The sequence below is a fragment of the Urocitellus parryii genome, chromosome X, assembly GCF_045843805.1.
Source record: "Urocitellus parryii isolate mUroPar1 chromosome X, mUroPar1.hap1, whole genome shotgun sequence".
In the NCBI taxonomy this organism is placed as follows: domain Eukaryota; kingdom Metazoa; phylum Chordata; class Mammalia; order Rodentia; family Sciuridae; genus Urocitellus; species Urocitellus parryii.
Window position 1 is genome coordinate 117187248 of NC_135547.1, and position 19116 is coordinate 117206363.

Consider the following 19116-nt stretch of genomic DNA (forward strand, 5'->3'; position numbering starts at 1 on the left):
GTTGATTAGCCAGAAAGAGCATAATTAATGAGTCAGTTAGCTGGGAGACTTGCTATGTGAAAAGATGGAGCTCTGCAGTCATCCATGATTGTAGGCCTGTCTATATTTTAGATGAAAACAGAAGCACAGAGTAATATAAAGCCTCTAAAAGAGAAAAAGGATGGATGGGCCTTTACAGGCACAGTTTTGAACAGGGAGATGTGTATAGGACATGTGCCAGTTCCAGAATCTGAATAGATTTGACACTGTCCCTGTTCTAATGGAGGTTCAGATGAGTCATTGGAAGCCTTTCAAAATATGTAGGTTAAGGAATGGAGGGCTCTCCACATGTTAAATGTATATTTTAAAGCGTCATTGAAGGAATATCAGGTGCCAGTGGAGTATTTATCATGTCAAGTCATTAACAAGGGGTAAACAGGAGGATGTTTGTGACTTGGAAGAGGCCGGTATGCCTTCGTAGTTGTTCACTGGCATTGACCATGGCCCTTGTATCCCAGAGGCATAGCACGTGTATCAGAATCCCTGTGAGTATCAGAATCTTGCTGATTTCTGATGCAATTCATGGGTAAGCACTAGGAGCATGGAAGGAATTAAGAGTTGAATTAGAGCACACCTACACTTAATTCTGTACAGCTGTTCCATTAGCGTATTCCATGTTTTCATTAGTTCATATTCTTACATATTAAATTCATTTTCGTATTAACATATAAACATAAAAGTTTATTATATTATTGACAACTGAATTATCAGCTTGTGGATTATAAATTGAGAAATTTTAATCCCCCCCTAAATTTACTAGTTAATAGGCATCCAAAGAACACAAAGTAATTCTTTGTAGCCGTTGCCATATAATGTATTCTAAAACCATCAAAGTATTTTGGTCATTGATCTTTGGATTATGAGTCCTGTTTTCTTCGAGTAAAGCTGGTAATCAGTTGGCCATTAATATTTTTGTGCTTCTTGTTTACTTTTTGCCCTTATTTACATGGAAAAAGTATGAAAGGATTTATTTTTTTACTATTACAGGATGACATTTCATTTTAAAAATCAGTGTCTTATGAACTATTTCTTAACAGAGGACCTAAATCAAGTGTTTTGTAGGTGTAATTTTTTTTTTTTTGATGTTAGATCTACGTGATGAGTAAGAGTCCATATGAACATTTTGGGAGGTGGGCTAATTCTCTGAGTTATGCAGATCACTGTAATATAATAATGTGTTGTACGAATTTTGATGTCCCAAGAGAATTAATGCACTCTCCCAAACTCTAAATGATGCACCATTTGTTTGATTTTACTGTGAAGAACTCCAAAGCCATTCATTGTTAGAATATTTTTATTTCCCATGTTTGTTCTGCCACTTAAAATTTAATTCACATCATGCACTGTCATTTAAACATTCTATTTTGTTTTATTTTAATTTGCTTTTTAAATTTTTCATTTGATTCCATCCCTCAGCTCATCATCGCATGCACCTTAGTCCCATGGAAAACTTTCTTGTTATGCGACTGTTGACACCCACACAGGCTTCTTTAGCCAGAAGCAGAAGTGCACTCATGCTCTCTGAGCAGGCCAATGACTCAGGTAAAAGAGGCCAAGCTGGTGACATAGAGGAAAATGTCCAAAGCAATGTTGGTCAGCCTGGGATTTTTATTCCTGAATTTTTGTGTTTTGCTTCCCGTTTGCTGGCTTTATGAAATACCTTCAATGATTAATAACATTTTTTACCCACCAGTGTTTTGCTGCTTCTGTGTCTGTTTTATGGGCCACAGAGGTGAGTAAGTTATTTTGACTGAGGGCATGTACTTTAAGGAAAAAATCTACTTGATGATCTATGAAGGTTAGTTGACTTTTCTTGGGAGATGGTTTGGCAAAGTGGCCTGTAGACAAGAGTCTCTGGAGATCCACAGCCAGCCCTACCACTACCTTTTACCATTTTGGGTAAGTTAATTAACTTCTCTAAGCCTCAGTTTGCACATCAATAAAATGGACTTATTTTTGTTTGTCATGAGGATTAAATGAAGTAATGGTATAAATAAGGTAGAAAAAATGTCTTAAAGCCTCACTATTCAAAAGGTAGTCTATGGACCAGAAGTAGCAGCATCACTTAGGAGATTTGTAGGAAGGCCAACTCTCAAGGCCCACCTGACCTGCACATTAGAATCTGACAAACACTGGACTGGACTCTCAAAGCCCTTTTTCTACCAAATCAGATCAAATCATCATGTCAAGATTAATGAGAGCTGGCATTCTCTTTGTAGATAAGCAATGCTATATCCATGTGAGATTTGGTCTTTATTCTAAAGATATAGTCCATTTAGTGAAATAACACATAAATTATATAAACCTGTACCCATTTGTAGCTGCTTCTGAATAGTTGATACTGTTTCTATAAATTAGAAACACAGATAGCCAGTAAGCACTTGATAGGATGTTCAAGAGCACTAGTCATTAGAGAAATTCAAATCAAAACCATAGTGAGATACTACTTCACACCCACTAGTATAGCTAAAACCTTTTTTTGTTGTTTTTTAGTTATACATGGACACAATATCTTTATTTTATTTATGTGGTGCTGAAAATCGAACCCAGTGCCTCACATGTGCAAGGCAAGCACTTTACCACTAAGCCACAACTCCAGCCCATAGCTAAAACCTTTTAAAAAGGAAAAAGAACAAGTATTGGAAAGGTATGGGAGACACTTGACCCCTCACATATTGCAGGTAGAAATATAAAATAATGCAACGCTGTGGAAGACATCCTGGAAGTTCCTCAAAAAATTAAGCATAGTTACCATATGACTTAGCAATTCCACTCCTAAGTATACAGCCAAGGGAAAAAAAAATATTCAAACAAAAACTTGTACAACAAATGTTCTTAGAAGTATTAGTCACAGTAGCTACAAAGTGGAAATAGCTCAAATGTCCCACAATGAGTAGATAAACAAAATTACGGTTTACAATCTGTAGACTATTACTCAGCTGTAAAAAGGAATGGCATACTGATAGATGCTACAAGATGGATGAACCTTGAAAATATTATGGTAAGTGAAAGAAAGCAATCACAAAAGGCCATAAATCATATGATTCCACTTATATGAAATATCCAAAATAGGTAAATTCATAGAGTCAGAAAGTAAACTGATAGTTATCAGGGACTAGGGGAAGGAAGAAAGGGGAGTGACCACTTAATGGATAAAGGATTTCTTCTGGGTGGTCTTGAAAATGTTTTGGAATTCAACTGTAGTTATGGTTGCATAGCCTTGTAAATATTCTAAAACCCATTGAATTGGACACTTTTTAAAGGGGATTTTTATATTCTATCTCAAATAAACAAAACTTAGTCTGTATAAAAGTATCCCTATTTTGAGAGTAAAGAACGTTTCATGGTCCCTAAGATTAACTCCAGGATCAGTGATTTGCTTGGAAGGCTGAGAAGACTCGGCATCTAGGCACACTCACCTCTGACTTATTACAATGAAAGGATACACAGCAAAGTTAACAAGGGGGGAAAGGTACATGGGATAAAGCCCAGGGAAGACAAGGTGCAAGTTTCCAGGGTGCTCTCCAGTGGAATCACTCAGGGTACATTTTTCCCAGCCTTGAGTTGTGACATGTATGAAATGCTGCCAACCAGGAAAGCTTATTAGAGATTCAGTTCTTAAAGAGTTTTTACTGAGGAATGACCACACACACCCCTTGACCAGAACATACCCCAAATCCACGCTTCTGGTATGAAAGCAGTGTCACCATATTGTTTTTACAAACAGTTTAGGCACAGCAAGCCACTCATCAGTTAATGGAGGGAACCCTGCTAAAATCTTAAGTTCCCAGATGCTGGTCAAGGGCCAGTCTTGTAAGCAGACCCTTCCAAGGACAGCACTCAGGTCTTCTATGTTAACTCTTTTCTGTACAATCCGTACCCTTGATTCATTGTCAGGATGTCTTTAATAGAAGAATTACCTGTAGGTTCTAACAGCAGAATGAGACCACCCATGATACTGGTCTCACTTGTGCCCTTTAAAGGTCATGGACTTAACAGTTAAAGAAAATCCCATTAACAAGAGGGGTCTCCCTTAGGCAGCCAGGCACTTTCTTCATCGGCTTCTTATGAATCTTTTTTACCTGGCTCCAGCCCAGCTCTGACCAGTAAGTTGAATTTGATCTGAATACCTTCCAGAGAGGAATGTGGGGGTAGTCACAGCTCACTTATAAGAAATACAATAAGTGGTCTAGAATCAAAGAGCTGATAACATTAGGGCACTTGCAGCTGAGTATGTGTTGGCCAGGCTAGACAGCCCACAGTGTGACCTACCATGGTTCTTCTTGCCCCGGTCTAGTACAAGTAATTCCATTCAATTAGTTGGAAAGGGGTTGCCCGAGTCTTGCAATCTCAGCCTGTTTCTAAGTGACACTAGTTCTTCTGCCTGGTGAATGTGGACTGTATCTGGAGGTGTTCTGCAGGGACTGTGTAGGAACTGGCCCAGTCCTCTGTCATGTGCCATCTAGGCTCAGCAGTTCGTGCTTGCAGCAACTTACCAAGGCAGCACAGGGAGTTTCCTTCTGGTAGAAAGAAGAGCTTCCAGGATCAGTTCTAGAAAACAAAGATCACAAATGTCTTTGTGACATTGTCCCCTATGTCACCCCAGGGTGCTCAGTTTAGTTTTTTCTTCATGTCCCATTCAGGAATCAAAACTTTACATTTTCTTAGCTGGACATGGTGGTGCACACTTGTAATCCCAGCAAGACCCTATGTCAAAATAAAATGCCAAAAAGGGGGGGGGGCTGGGGATATAGCTCAGTGGTTAAGTGCCCCTGGGTTCAATCCCCAGTACCAAAAAAAAAAAAAAAACTTTACATTTTCTTAATCATCCCCTACTCTCACTCAGATATGTCAAAGAAAAGATAAGCATTTTTTTTTTTAAAAAGACATTTTTATCAAACTTAATCAGAAAGACACAATGTGTGTAGGTATTAGTTGGGACAAAAATCCTAAGTTTTCAAAAAATTTCAAAATCCCATTCTTTTTGTCCTGTTCATTTATCCAGTGAGCAGTCTAAAAATGATCACTTCCTTTCCTAAGACAGCTACATTTAACAAATCGCTTTACTGAGGTATATGTGAGGAAAGGTGAGGTGAGGAAAGTAGAGTTGGGTTCTCAGTCAATTGTTATAAACTATAGCTTCTTTGGAAAATCAAACTCAAGAAAACAGCAGTCACATATCCCTAGAGAAAATGGAGTTCAGTTTTTCAGTAGTGAATAAAAGGGTCACATTGCCAGTATTTCCTAACCTGTAGCTTTTACAGGATTTTACAGGGTCACAAGGTAGAAATGCACTTAGGCTCTGTATCAGAAATATAAAACTGAGGAGCAGCTTGATTTTGGGTGGTCCCTCAGAGAACAGGCCCTGTTTTATGAGCACTTGTATGTAATCCAGATGGTCCAGCAGTGTCCAGGATGTTTTCACAGTGTAGGACCCCATGAAGTGGTTTTCTGTATTTGTACCAATCCCTAGTTGAGTTTTAAAATGCCAGAGTATCCCTTTGTTTGGAAATTAATAAAAAATTACAATATGGAGCTCTGTGGTCTGATTCCACTATACCCAGAGTTTAAGTTCCATCAACCCACTGATGATAAAAGCAAGAAAGTTGTTTCCAAATTCTACTTGGAGGAGAAAATAAAAACTAAAGGCATTATCTGGGCTGTACTTTACCCCCTCACTTTGGTTAGCACAACCAGAAACAGCCAGGGGATCCATTGAGCCAACTCTCTTGGAATTATAATGGTCACTTTCAAATTCCATAGGCAACTTGGCTTCTGTTCTATACATGAATGACTCCATAGTTACCCAGGCACCAGATTCATCATTCTTTGCCCCTTTGTCCTAGTGAATCAGGGTCACTGTAGTGATTCACAATGTGACACCAGTTGTGATCCTTGAGACCACCCCATGGTTTGATGATTCGCCAGAGAACTCAGAAGACTTAGCATAGTTACACTTGGTTATAACTAATTATGGCAGGATACACAGTGAAATTAGCAAAGGGAAGTGGTACATGGGGAGGAGTCCAGAGCAAACCAGGCACAAGTTTCCAAGGCTCCTCTCCTAGCAGAGTCACACAGGATATGCTTAATTCCCCCAGTAATGAGTTTTGACAACTCATTTAAAATTTTTCCAACTGAGGGAATTCTTTAGAGATTCAGTGCTCAGGGCTTTTACTGGGAGCTGGTCATGCAGGCACCCCCTGCTGGGCACATACCCAAGTTACAAACATCCAGAATGTATTATTTATATAAACAACCTAGGTACTTATTAGTTAATGGCAGGGATCTTCCCGAAATCTGAGTTCCTAGATGCTGGCCAAGGCCAACCTTGTAAGTAGGCCCTTCCAAAGACAGCAGTCAGTCCTGCTATGTTAATTCTTCCTGCATAAGGAAACTGAGATTTAGAGAGGTTGAGTGGCCTGCCCAAGGTGATTCAGTGTGAAGTCTGTCTATCTACAAAGTACAGATTGTTATTTGCCTAAAATTAACTTGACTCTTTAGTCTGTGAGCCTTTTAAAAGTGGGATCCATTCTGTGAATAATAGGAAAAGTTTCATATTTCAAGAATGTGAATTGCCCATGTTACATTTTAATAGACATATGGTATTCCTCCCAACTTCCTCTCTTCCTGCTTTTTCCATCTGTATTCCTTGTCTTTCTGGCTGTTATACTGTAACTCTCTAGTATTCCATGCCTGTCCTCGTGTAGCTCCTGTTGGCCCTCTTAAATCTTCGTACAAGTCTTCTCCTACCCGAACCACTGAGAGGAAGAAGGCTACAGCTACATCTGGTGCAGGAGATGCTGGGAAAGGAGCCCCAGCAGGAGCAGAGGCCTCTCCGGTAGGTTTAAACCCACTCGCTCCTTCATCCTTCTGGAATGTGGTTTATCTGACAGTGTGATTATTTCCTTCACTTTCTGTTGGTCTCTAGGGACTGCTCAAGGAGTAGATTTGGTTTAAAATTTTATCCGGGCTTTGAAAATTGTTTAACTTTTAGCACTCTCCTAAATCTTAGTGCCTTGTTGCAAATTCCTAATGACATCTATGTTATAGCTTGCCCTCCAAAGGACAGGAATCCGAAGGAGTATTGCAAGTGAATTCTTCTTTAAGAATATGGGATTCTGGACTGGTCTTACTTCTATAGATAATTAGAACTGAGGCTCTAGGTCAGCCTTCACCTTGGGGAAGTAGCCTTTAAATATTTTAAAAATATTTTTGAGGTCATGCTGACACCATCAGTAAAGTAAATGTTGATCAGGTACTCCCAACTTTGTGTACTTACTTAAAAATTATATATATAATACTACTTAGATTATCATTTGCTATATAGCACATTACTCCAAACCTTGGCAACTTAAAATAACAAATATTTCTTATCTCATGGGTTCTTTGGATCAGTAATTGAGAGTGCTTCTGGTACTCTGAATTAAGAGTAGTAAGATGCTAGCCACGACTGCATCCTCTAAGAGCTTGGCTGGGCCTCTTTGTATCCCCCCTCCCCAATACTTAGAATTGAACCCCAGGGCCACTCTACCACTGAGCTCCATCCCCACCCCTTTTTATTTTTTTATTCTGAGAAAGGGTTTTCCTAAATTGCCAAGGTTGGCCTCAATTTTGTGATCCTCCTACCTCAGTCTCCAGAGTTGCTGAGATTATAGGCATGCATCATTGCACCTGACCTTGACTGGATCTCTTCTGAGATGGTCATAACATGGCCACAGGAAGGAGGACTCAGTTCCTCACTGCCTGGGCCTCTCCATAAAGCTGCTTAAGTGTCCAAATGGCATGGTATCTGGCTTCTCCCAGAGCAAGTGATCTAAGAGAGAAAGTGCAAAAGAGGGAAGCTGTAGTTAGTGCCTTTTATGCTCAACTTGTCACTTCTGCCATAGACTTCTGCCAACAGTCTATGGCAGAACAGCAAGTCACGAAGAGCAACCCAAACTCAAGGGGAGGGGAATTAAACTTCACCTCCTCTGTTATTTGAAGGAGTATCAAATAATGTGTGGACTTATGCTAAAACCACCACATACTCACTATTTGACATACTATTTTTATTTTTTTGCACTGCAAAGTATGGAACCCAGGGCTTCATCCATGCTAGGCAGGCACTCTACCAGTGAGCTATATTCCCAGCTTTGTTGGGCATTTTATAATAACATATTTTCATTTCGAATTTATTGTGGCCCTGGGATTCTTTTTTTAAAAATTGCAATATACAAACTTTATTTAACAAAAGTAACAGGTAATGTCAAACAGGCACTTCTATCACAAGAAAAAGTGAGCCAGGCATGGTGGTGCACGCCTGTAATCCCAGCAGCTCAGGAGGCTGAGGCAGGAGGATCATCAGTTAAAAGCCAGCCTTAGCAACAGGGAAGTGCTGAGCAACTCAGTGAGACCCCGTCTCCAAATAAAATACAATATACGGCTGGGGATATGGCTCAGTGGTTGAGTGCCCCTGAGTTCAATCCCTGGTAGCCCTCTACCCAAAGAAAAGAAAAATTTTATCTTAAATACCTTGCAATAACATAAAGGCAGTGGTATTTAATTGAGTTCTGTTGCTGTGAAGAATGTAGCTCATGCACAGATATGGATGAATGATTGTACATTTTTAAGTAGTCACTGAATACTACTGTATATACACATATACATTAAATTTGTGAAAGATTTAATTGATGACCCTAGATATACTTCATTTTGTTACTCTTCTAGAAGAGGTCATCTAAAAAGAAAAATATGTGGCTGTGGTTCATGAATCATGTAATGGGCCCAGCCTAGACTCTGTTGGACACCAAGTCTCCTCCACTCCTCTTCAGACGTTAAATGAGTTTTGGGTACCTTTGGAAAGTTCTGTGGGTAACATGACATGCTGGTACTTGTAGTGATCATCAAAATACTTATTAGAGCAGTAGATCTACTTATGGGTATCATGCCAGCGAACAACAGGGCAGAAATGATGCAGAAACCAAAGAGAATGCAATGAGTATAGGAAGCAGAATCATGTCCTTCCATTTTAAGCCAGGGCAACAACTTGACTGAAACCGTCAGCTGCTGCTGCTTTTTTTTTTTTTTTTTTTTTTTTTTGATGTGGTGCTGGGGATTGAACCAAGGGCCTTGTGTATGCAAGGCAGGCATTCTACCAACTGAACTCTATCCCCAGCACGGCCCTGAGATTCTTAAAAAAGAAGTGAATGTTTCCAATTTTTAGATTTGCTGTAGGATGGATTATTGTGGAAGGGGGCTAACATTTGTGGATGTCAGGGCCAAGTGAGAACTTGTTACAGAAAAATATAATAGGGAGAGAAGGGGACTAATCCTTATGAAGCATTTTCTGCTGGTTGGGCACTGATATCCTTTTCTTTCTCCATTCTGCTGAAAGGGATGAAAGGGAAACTACAGAAGAATGGATGTGTTGCATTCTCCATTATACCATGTATGCTCTTGGGGTCTGTAGCTCACTTTCTTGAATGTTATAACTACATTCTTACTCACCTATAATTTTTTTCTTAGTAAACATCATCTCTTTATACTCTTTCCCAGTTCCTGTATGTCCAGGACCATAATATGCTTCTGTTGTTAGTTCTTGGTAAAAACAAGAAGGGGGAAATCTGCATGTTGAGACTGAAAGCTATTATTCTTTTCACTGGATGACCTAAGTGTGATGACCTTGTGGTACCTCTCTGCAAAGATTCCTATTCTGTCCTATTACATTATAGCTTTGTACAGATCCCTCTTAAAGAAAAACTATATGTTACTTCCATTTGAGATATTTTCAGAAATTGTAGAAGTAGTACCAGTCATGAGCTGTGGCTATCTTACTTTCTCTGTCCTTATAGGTGGAGAAGGTGAAGAGGGGACAGCGAGCGACAACTTCCATCCCTGCCGGGGGCCTCGGATCCCCACTGAGAAGATGCGAGCTTCCCGCAGGCCTTCCTAAGAGATCATCTTCTCCTGTGTTATCCAAGTAAGCATCTCTCCCCTTTGCCAGACAGTCTGATTGATGACTTAGAACCATTTGAGTGGGGTTTGGTGCTATCTAACATTATAGTTCCTGTTCCCTTATGAGGCATGGCCAGCCAGAAAGAGTAAGCAGGAGAAATGCTAGCCTTTAAACTATCTGCCTTGACTCCATTTATCTTTTGGTTAAATGGTGTGCCATTGAGGGATTTGTTGCTTGGTAAATAAATACAGGACTCTTATTTGCCAAAATGAAACAGTCAACATTTTCTCCTTACAGCGTTAAATTCCATTCCGTTTACTGGTCATTCTTTTCTTTTTTTTGATTGCATCTGGATTGAAGTGATTGCATTGTGCATGGGTACCTGCTTGCCTTCCTCTGCCTTTCCCGTCTTATTGTCTACTTAACATCAACAATAACTTGTCAGCCATGAATTTTTATTAGGAATTTGGTAAACTCACCAGTGAAAATATGTAAATGAAAAATGTATATCTGTCACCACTGTTTTAAGTCTTTGAAGTATTTTACCAACTAACAAGAACGACTCATCAAATAATTCATTACAGTAGTACAATGGAAACATCTTTAGTAATAGTGCGAGAGAAAGAGAAATGTGATTTAATTTAGAAAAAGAGGAAAGTTTTGTTTTTTTATTTTATTTTTTTTTTATTTATTTATTTTTTTTTTTGGTGGTAGTGGTGGTTTTTGTTTTTGTTTTGTTTTGTTTTGTTTGGTACTAGGAATTGAACCCAGGGGCACTGTATCACTGAGCTATATCTCCAGTCCTTTTTATTTTTATTTTGAGACAGGGTCTCTCTAAGTTGCTGGCCTTGAACTTGCAAACCTCTGCCTCAGCCTCCCAAGTTGCTTGGGTTACAGGTGTGCACCACCATGCTTGGTTAGGAAAGTTTTTATATATGGAAGATAATGTAGACCTTGTTTAGTACATCCATTTGACTCAGAGAATGAAGGATAAAACACAAATTTAATGAACACTTAGGATTTGTTTAAAATATTTCAAGGTGACGTCAGCTCTTCTTTTTAATGTGTTGCTTTCTAACAGAGTTTTCACGATTATTAGTTTTCTCAGATTACTATGATTTTTAAAAACTTTTATTTATTTATTTATTTATATGTGGTGCTGGGGATCAAAGTGCCTCATACATGTGAGGCAAGTGCTGTACCACTGATCCACAACCCTAGCCCCTACTATGATTTTTATAGACTACTAATATCCTTCCATAACACATCTCTGAATTAATAGGTTGTTTTTTAAATTTTCATTGTTTAGTTCACAGTGTCCTTTCTATGCTAGTTTTGTTTGTCTTATTTCTTAGCCTTCTTGGCTCTTATCCACATATCACTATGCTTGTGTTAACTTGGGATATTTATATTAATAGAAAAGCCTAGTGCATACTGGGGTTTTCCCAGGTTTTAGTCTCTTATCCTAGATATTGAGTCATGGTTCCTATACAGATAATAACTTGCAAGTTTCATCATTATTATTATAAATTTCATTAAAATAATCAAGTAAGTTATTGCATTCTACAGAGATGGGAGTTATGCTCTAGTAGGAAGCAAGGTCACAACTGGCTCTATGCTGTTTCTTTGAAGTTGAACATCTTGAAAAAATTATGTTTCTAGAACTGTTTAATATTTTAAAAGACAAATCATCTGAATTTTTGAATTTTTAAAAAACTTTTTTAGTTGTAGATGGACACAATATTTTTATTTTTTATTATTATTTTTTAATGTGGTGCTGAGGATCGAACCCCATACCTGACACATGTGAAGCAGGTGCTCTACCACTGAGCTGCAGTCCCAGCCCCAAGTCATAGGAATTTTATAAAATACTTGTTTGATTAGACACTTGAATAAAATCCCGTACCATTTTTATATAGTTCAATTTAGAGAAAAAAAATTATTCCCACTCTTTTAAAACAGTAATAGGGGGCCTGGGCCTGTGGCTCAGTGGTAGTACACTTGCCTAGCATGTGTGAGGTGCTGGGTTTGATGTTCAGCACTGCATATAAATAAATAAAATAAAGCTCTATCAACAACTAATAAAAATTTTTTAAAAAACAGTAATAGGCACATACTAGGTGCTTTAAATATTTTCAGAATAAATGAATGCAAGTTACTGTGTCAAGTGCCTTAGAGAATCAAAAAATGAATGAAAATAGTGTCTAATTTAAGGAAGCAAGGTGAGAGGGAGCCATGTATATAGTAATGTGCAGCTCAGACCCCAATCCAAAGGGCTATCTGGCTCAGGACTTGTGACTCAGCTTGTTATTGGATAGGGATCTGAGAACGTCCCCCAAAAAGGAGAAGGGGATCAACTAGACCCTGCCAGGTTCTTGACTTACTCTGGAGAAAAGAATTTTAGGATGTATCAAAAGAGGCGCAGATTTATTTAGGAAACCAAGGAATATACATTCAGGGTGCGGAGAATGCAGGCTGTCTTGAGAGTGAGAGTGAGATGGACTTTTGAGGTCTCAGGCTCTTCTTTTAAAGGAAACTTTGTAGGCTGGGGGTATGGCTTAGTGGCAGAGTGCTTGCCTAGCATGTTCGAGGCTCTGGGTTCTATCCTTAGCACCACACAAAAGTAAACAAATTCTGTTCATCTACAACTACAAAAATTTTTTTAAAAAAAGAAACCATAAATAGTGAACATCAGCAGTATGTGGATAAGGCATCAGCCTAGTGAGCTCAGTTTTCTGAGTCTTAGAGCACAGATAACATCTGGAATTTACCCATATTATATGTCTCTAAGAGTATTTTCTCTCGGCTGCTTTTTAATCTGAAAAAAAAAAACATTGTCTAAGCTAGCAATGTATGTAGGCATTAATTATCTGGACTTATAATATTCTAAGATTCAAAGACTTTTTAGGAATTTACATAATCAACGAAGGTACCCTTCAGCAGATGAATGGATAAAGACACAGTGGAGTATTACTCAACCATAAAGAATGCACTTATGGGGCTGGATTTGTGGGTCAGTGGTAGAGTGCTTGCCTAGCCTGTGTGAGGCACTGGGTTCGATCCTCAGCTCCACATAAAAATAAATATATAAAATAAAGGTATTATGTTCATCTATAACTAAAAAAAATATTTTAAGAAAATAAGAATGCAATTTTGGCATTTGCTGGTAAATGAATGGAACTGGAGACTATATGCTAAGATAAATAAGCAAAAGTCAAATGTTTTTTCTGCTATGCGGAAGCTAGTCCAAAATAAGTAGGGGAAGAGAAGGGGAAAAGTGGGGGGATTCCATCAAATAGAAGAAAGATGGGTGGACAGTATGAAGGAGACTCAGGTGGAGGGAGAGGGAGAGGGATAAGGCAAGGGAAGAACAGTAGAATGAGGGCTGGGGTTGTGGCTCAGAGGTAGAGTGCTCACCTAGCATGCGTGAGGTACTGGGTTCAATCCTCGGCACCACATAAAAATAAAAAAAAGATATTGTGTCCACCTATAGCTAAAAAATAAATATTGAAAAAAATGAAAGCAAAATTTAAAAATTTTACAAAAAGAACAGTGGAATGAATATCTGATCTAACTTTCCTATGTACATAATATGAATATACCACAGTGAATCTCACCATCATGTTTATTCATCCACAAGCCACTATTAAAAAAAGAAACTAAAAGTAAATAGCAGAAATTTATAAAGTAGAGGGGAGGGAGAAGAGGAGGGATGGGGGAAATACTGGGGGTTGAATTAGAGCAAATTATATTCCATGCTTTTATAATTCTGTCATGAATCCTAATGTTACGTATACTAAAAGGAACCAATTAAAAATTATTTCTGGGGCTGGGGATGTGGCTCAATCGGTAGCGCGCTCTCCTGGCATGTGTGCGGCCCGCATTCGATCCTCAGCACCACATACAAACAAAGATGATGTGTCTGCCAATGACTTAAAAAATATAAAAATAAAAAAACTCTCTCTCTCTCTCTAAAAAAAAATTTCTGGAGGAAAACTTGGGGAGTTAAAAATAAGGATGTTCTGGAGCTTCTTGTCACCTTCTCTGGAACCAGCCCAAACTGAATTTACCCCCTTTTCTACGCTCAGGTAGCATCACATGCATACCTCTACCATTCATTCCTTCCACAAATACCTATAGAGCACCTGCTGTGTATCTAGCATTCTTCACTCTTCTGAAGGTTCAGTGATAAATTTGGCAAAAGTCCCTGCCATCATGGAGTTTACGTGACAGTGATTAGCAAGTATAATATCAGGTGGTGATAATTGCTGTGAAGAAAAAATAAGTGGATCAAATGACAAGATGTGGTAGAAGAGGGTAACTAGATAAGTGGTCAGGAAAGGCTTCTCTGAGGAGGTGATATTTGGTAAGAACCCTGCATGAAGTGAGGGAGCAGGCAGCATTGATGTGTACCTCATTGGGCTGTGTGAACATTTTAGGCTCAGTCTCCTGCAGCACCACTTTGAGGGTGGGAACTCTTGATTTCTTATTGCACAGCAGGTGCTCAGTGTGTGTCTTAGTGTATTTTGGTTGCTTGGGACCAGAAATGGTTTCACAGTTTGGAGTCTTTCAGATTTTAGAATGTTTGCATAGGCTTTACGGATTGAGCATCCCTGATCTGAAATCTGAAACTTGGAGCACTGACATGATGCTCAAAAAGGTTAGGGTTTTGGAGCATTTCAGATTTCAGAATTTCAGGTTAGGGATGTACAACCTGTATTAATGAGTTGAGAAGTCTAAAGAGAAGCAAATTTTACTTGATTTTAAAATGTTCAGAAAGAAAGATAGTTTCCCACCAAGTGAAAATTAATAGCTGTACCACAGTGGGTATGGACCACATCTGAAAAACATGGGAACTCATGTAGAATGTAAGGCAATTCTGAAAAATCCAGCTAAACTATATGGCAGTGAAAGAGAATGGGTCATTGTTGCCCACAACCACATGGGTAGATCTCAGGAATGGGTGGATCTCAGGTGTTGCATGGAAAACTCCTCTTGTAGAATGTCAGTAGTATCATTCCATTTATTTTAGTTCCTAGATGTGTAAAACTAAACAATCTCTTTTTAAGAATGTGGTAAATGGGATTTTTTAAAAAGTAAAAAAATGGCAAACAAGATTCAGGGTGATGATGGCCTCTGAGTGAGGAGGAGAGGGAATTGGATCAGGGAGGGGAACATAGGAAATTCTAGCACATTGGTAACTTCTTTCTTTTGGATTAGGTGGTGGATATGTAGATGTTTGTTATATTCTTTAAACCTTATACATTTTGTACATGTTTTTGCACACTCGGTATTAAAGAAAAACAAAAAAGAGACACTTGATATTTAAAATGGTGTCATGCACAAAATAAACCCCATTTTCTTTTGACATTCTCACTATGGAGACCAAGTAATGTGATTTTTAAAGCACACTAAAAATGATGTGCTTTGAAAGGGGACATAGTTAGCCTCTTTGAACTCCTATCTAACAGCTCAGACGAGTCATGTGATTAATGATCCCTGTTCCTGTGACCTCCTAAGCTCTGACAGTGTATTATTCTCCTCCCTGATCTCAGATAAATTAAGCCACACTTGGGTGGATGTGCATATTAATAGCATTGCCCTTCTAAGCATTCAGGTTTATTTTCATTGTTTATATTGTAGGGCACTTGTATAGGTTTTAGAAAACTAGCTTCAGTTACACCCTGAAAGATTTAGATGGAGCATACCTTTCTTCCTGTAACCTAGAGATAAGAAATCAAGTGTGGCCAACTAGATTTGCCCAACCCATCTCTGCCTGTGAGTATTGATGCTTGCCTGCACTTAAATTTTTCATTGTGAAGTATTCTCTAATGGTTTTACATTCCTAGAAATATATGTTAAATTGGTTGGGTCATTATTATGAGTAATATTTCAGTTATCTACTGCTGCTCTTAACAAACCCCCCAAAATTCAGTGGCCTACAACTATAATTTATTTTTTAATATTTATTTTTTAGTTGCAGGTAGACATACAATATCTTTATTTCATTTTTGTGTGTGTGTGGTGCTGAGGATCAAACCCAGTGCCTAACACGTGCTTGGCAAGCACTCTACCACTGAACCACAACCTCAGCCCAATTTATTAACTTTCACAGATCTATAACTTGAGCTTACATGGCAGTTCTCTCTCTTAGTCTTTTATGAAGTTGTTTTATGGGTTAACTCACGGTCATTGGATGTTCTGCCATTGGGCAGTTCTTATCAGGGATCTTCTGTGCAGTTGTGGTCTATTGTCAGCTTGGACTGCAGTTACCTAAGTCTTGATGACTGGAAGTCCAAAATGGACCATTGTCTTTGCTGGTAGTTGATGCTGGCTTTTGGCTGAAGGGTTCCAGGAGCTGTCAACCAGTATTCCTGCATGTAGCCTCTCCATATGGCTTAAGCATCTCATAGCATGGCAGCTAGGTTTCAAGAGTGAGCCATCTTCTAGGCAGAATGTGGAAGCTTCCAGACCAGTTAAGGATATGCCCTGAATTGTCACAGAATTACTTATCTGCTATGTACTATTATTCAAAGCAGTAAGGCCAACCCAGATTTAGTGAGTTGGAGAAATAAATTCATAAAATCATGTGGGATGAGAGAGATTATTGTGGCCATCATTTTTGCCACCACCATTGTTCTCTAATAGGCATTTGCATTTTTACCTGAAATTTTTCTTAAAAAGGATGACTGAAATGTTAAGTGACATCCTGTCATTGGAGCCATACTTATATTCACCTATTCCTATATTTTTCAATCTCATCAGAGGATCATTTGAGTTTTAGCCAGTCTTTTTAGCCTTTTTATTTTGACCCTTTTATCCTTACAGAAAAATTGTAAGACTAGAGCAAAGAACTCCTGTATGCCATTCATCCTGTGTTAACATTTAGCCATATTTGTTTCATTATTCCTGTAACCCATTACTCTCATTCACGGTCTCACATCTGCTCTCTATAGACACATACATTGAAATGCACACATGCCCAGATTTCTCTCAGAACAATTGAAGGTAAGTTATAGGCCCCTTTACCACTAAAATGAGGCATTGTTTTACATACCCATAGAACATTTTAAAAAATATTTTTAGTTGTAGATGGACACCATACCTTTATTTTGTTTATTGGGGGTTTTTTTAATGTGGTGTTGAGGATTGAACCCCAGTGCCTCACATGTGTTAGGAAAGCACTCTACCACTGAGCCACAACCCCAGCCCATAGAACAATTTTGAAAATCAGAAAATTTAACTTTGAGATGTTATTGTTACTCAATTTACAGTCTATATGCAGTTTTAGCCAGTTCCAATAAGATCCTTTATAGCATTTCTCCCCTTGGTCCAGGATCCAACCCATATAGTGTCCTATATTATCTTTGGTCATCTTATTTCTTTTGTCTCCTTTAACCTGGAACAGCACCTCAGCCTTTCTTTTTCATGATCTTGACATTTTTAAAACAGTTATTTTAAGAACTATCCTTCAACTTAGGTTGGTCTGATATTTCTTTGTGGTTAGATTCAAGTTGTGCATTTTGGGCAGGAATCTCATGGCTGGGATAACTGGGTCCTCAGTGCCTCATTTCATGATATCAGTTTATTTCCTTTACTGGTGATGCCAATGTAGGTCTCTGGGTTAAGGTAGTGTCCGTAGGTTTGGGTTTTTTTGCGGGGGGTTGTTGTTGTTGTTGTTGTTTGTATAAGGTTGTTATTTTTCTCTCTGGGAAATAATAAATTTCAGAATGTTGGCTGAGCTGTGCTGATAAGGTCACAGATCCCTCCCTCCCAGCTAATGGGTAGACTGTGTTCACTGTGCTTGGAGTTAAATGGCTTTGAAAAAATAGAACTAGATTCCAGGATGTGGTGGAAAAAGTCTTTTGGTGTTCTGCTTTGCAGTCAACCCACGTTCAAAAGTATGACAGCCCTCTCCCAAGAGTCCCTCTTGCCCCTGTACTTATGGAAGTATTTGTTCATATTTTCTGCTAGTCATGAAACCTTAAAAGGTTATATAATCCAGCCCTGTGCACCAGGAAGGCTTTCTTCTACCTTCCCAAAGAAACCTTGTGAATCCCCTTTGTCATACTTTTATTGAACCTGAAAAAATTAAAGTAGAAGAGCTAAAAAAGAAAAAGGAAGAAAAAAATTGATTTGAATGCCAGCCCTGGTACTTTCATCTGTTTATATCTTTTTGAAAAAAGTCACCTAAGCTCTTAAGACGTTGGTTGTCTAATAATAATTTCCTACCTACCTCACTGGGTTATTGTGGTGATCAAATTGACCCTGATTAAAGAGATAAGAAGATACTTTAAAATAAAACTGTATAAGTACACAGTGAGTTCCCTTGATTAATTCATACTTAATTTCTTTTCTAAGCTAAGTTACGTATTTCCAGGAAACTGGAAAAAAAAGTTTTGCCAAATTTCATTTGGCTCACAATAGTGTGAACAGAGCTGGCCAGAAAGTGTGGGGCCTGCCACACCAGTACTGCCTTGTTTAAGATGCTATGCTCTTGCAGGGCAGCTGGCAGGGTGCTAAGTCTGTATGAGCAAGTGGTGAAGCAGGATAAATGGGAAACTCTATAGATAAAATTGGGAACTTCAAAGATTATTGTCTGTTTTTTGGTCTCTCACCATTAGAAAAAAATCAGACTTGCCTACACTTCTCTAATTTGAAAGTTATGTTTGTTTCTGTGTCTTCTAACTTATCCTGTTTATTGAATTGGGGTAGGGAAATATAAGCAGACTTCTTGAATTTTGTCCCAAATAATTCACCCTTACTTCTCAGGTATAAGTTATTTTTAAGTGCATGTTTGTGGGTGGCTGGCCCAGTTTTACTTAGAATAGAACCTCACAGTCTGTGGTGTGAACTGAACCTCCATGTGACAATTCTATTAAAGCCAAGTGGAAGGAAGGCTGCTCAGGGCTTTGCCAATTTAAAACTATCAGAACCTGTCCCACTAGGCCATTCAGGTCTTTTCTTGGTAGGATTGTAATCCCATCCCACAGTTTGATCTACTTAAATGGAGTTATTTAAAGTAAGGGTCATGTTGGAATTTGTGACTGCTAAGACTGCAGCTATTTCAAGCCTCTTACCCATTGCCCCCATTCCAGCTCTGGCAACCCTAATGGTGGGAATAGTGTCTGCAGAAAAGC

At 38.6% G+C, this 19116-nt stretch overlaps 1 protein-coding gene and 1 pseudogene across 1 annotated transcript in view; one reads left to right on the forward strand and one right to left on the reverse strand.

Annotated features, from left to right (window-relative positions):
• Positions 1-19116, forward strand: part of Map7d2 (MAP7 domain containing 2) — a 104599-nt gene that overhangs the window by 55004 nt on the left and 30479 nt on the right. The window contains exons 7-8 of the mRNA XM_026405452.2: positions 6750-6880; positions 9873-10000. Coding sequence (XP_026261237.1) covers positions 6750-6880; positions 9873-10000 — 259 coding nt within the window. The remainder of the gene's footprint in view (positions 1-6749; positions 6881-9872; positions 10001-19116) is intronic.
• LOC113194398 (cyclin-dependent kinases regulatory subunit 2 pseudogene) lies at positions 8737-9797 on the reverse strand (annotated as a pseudogene).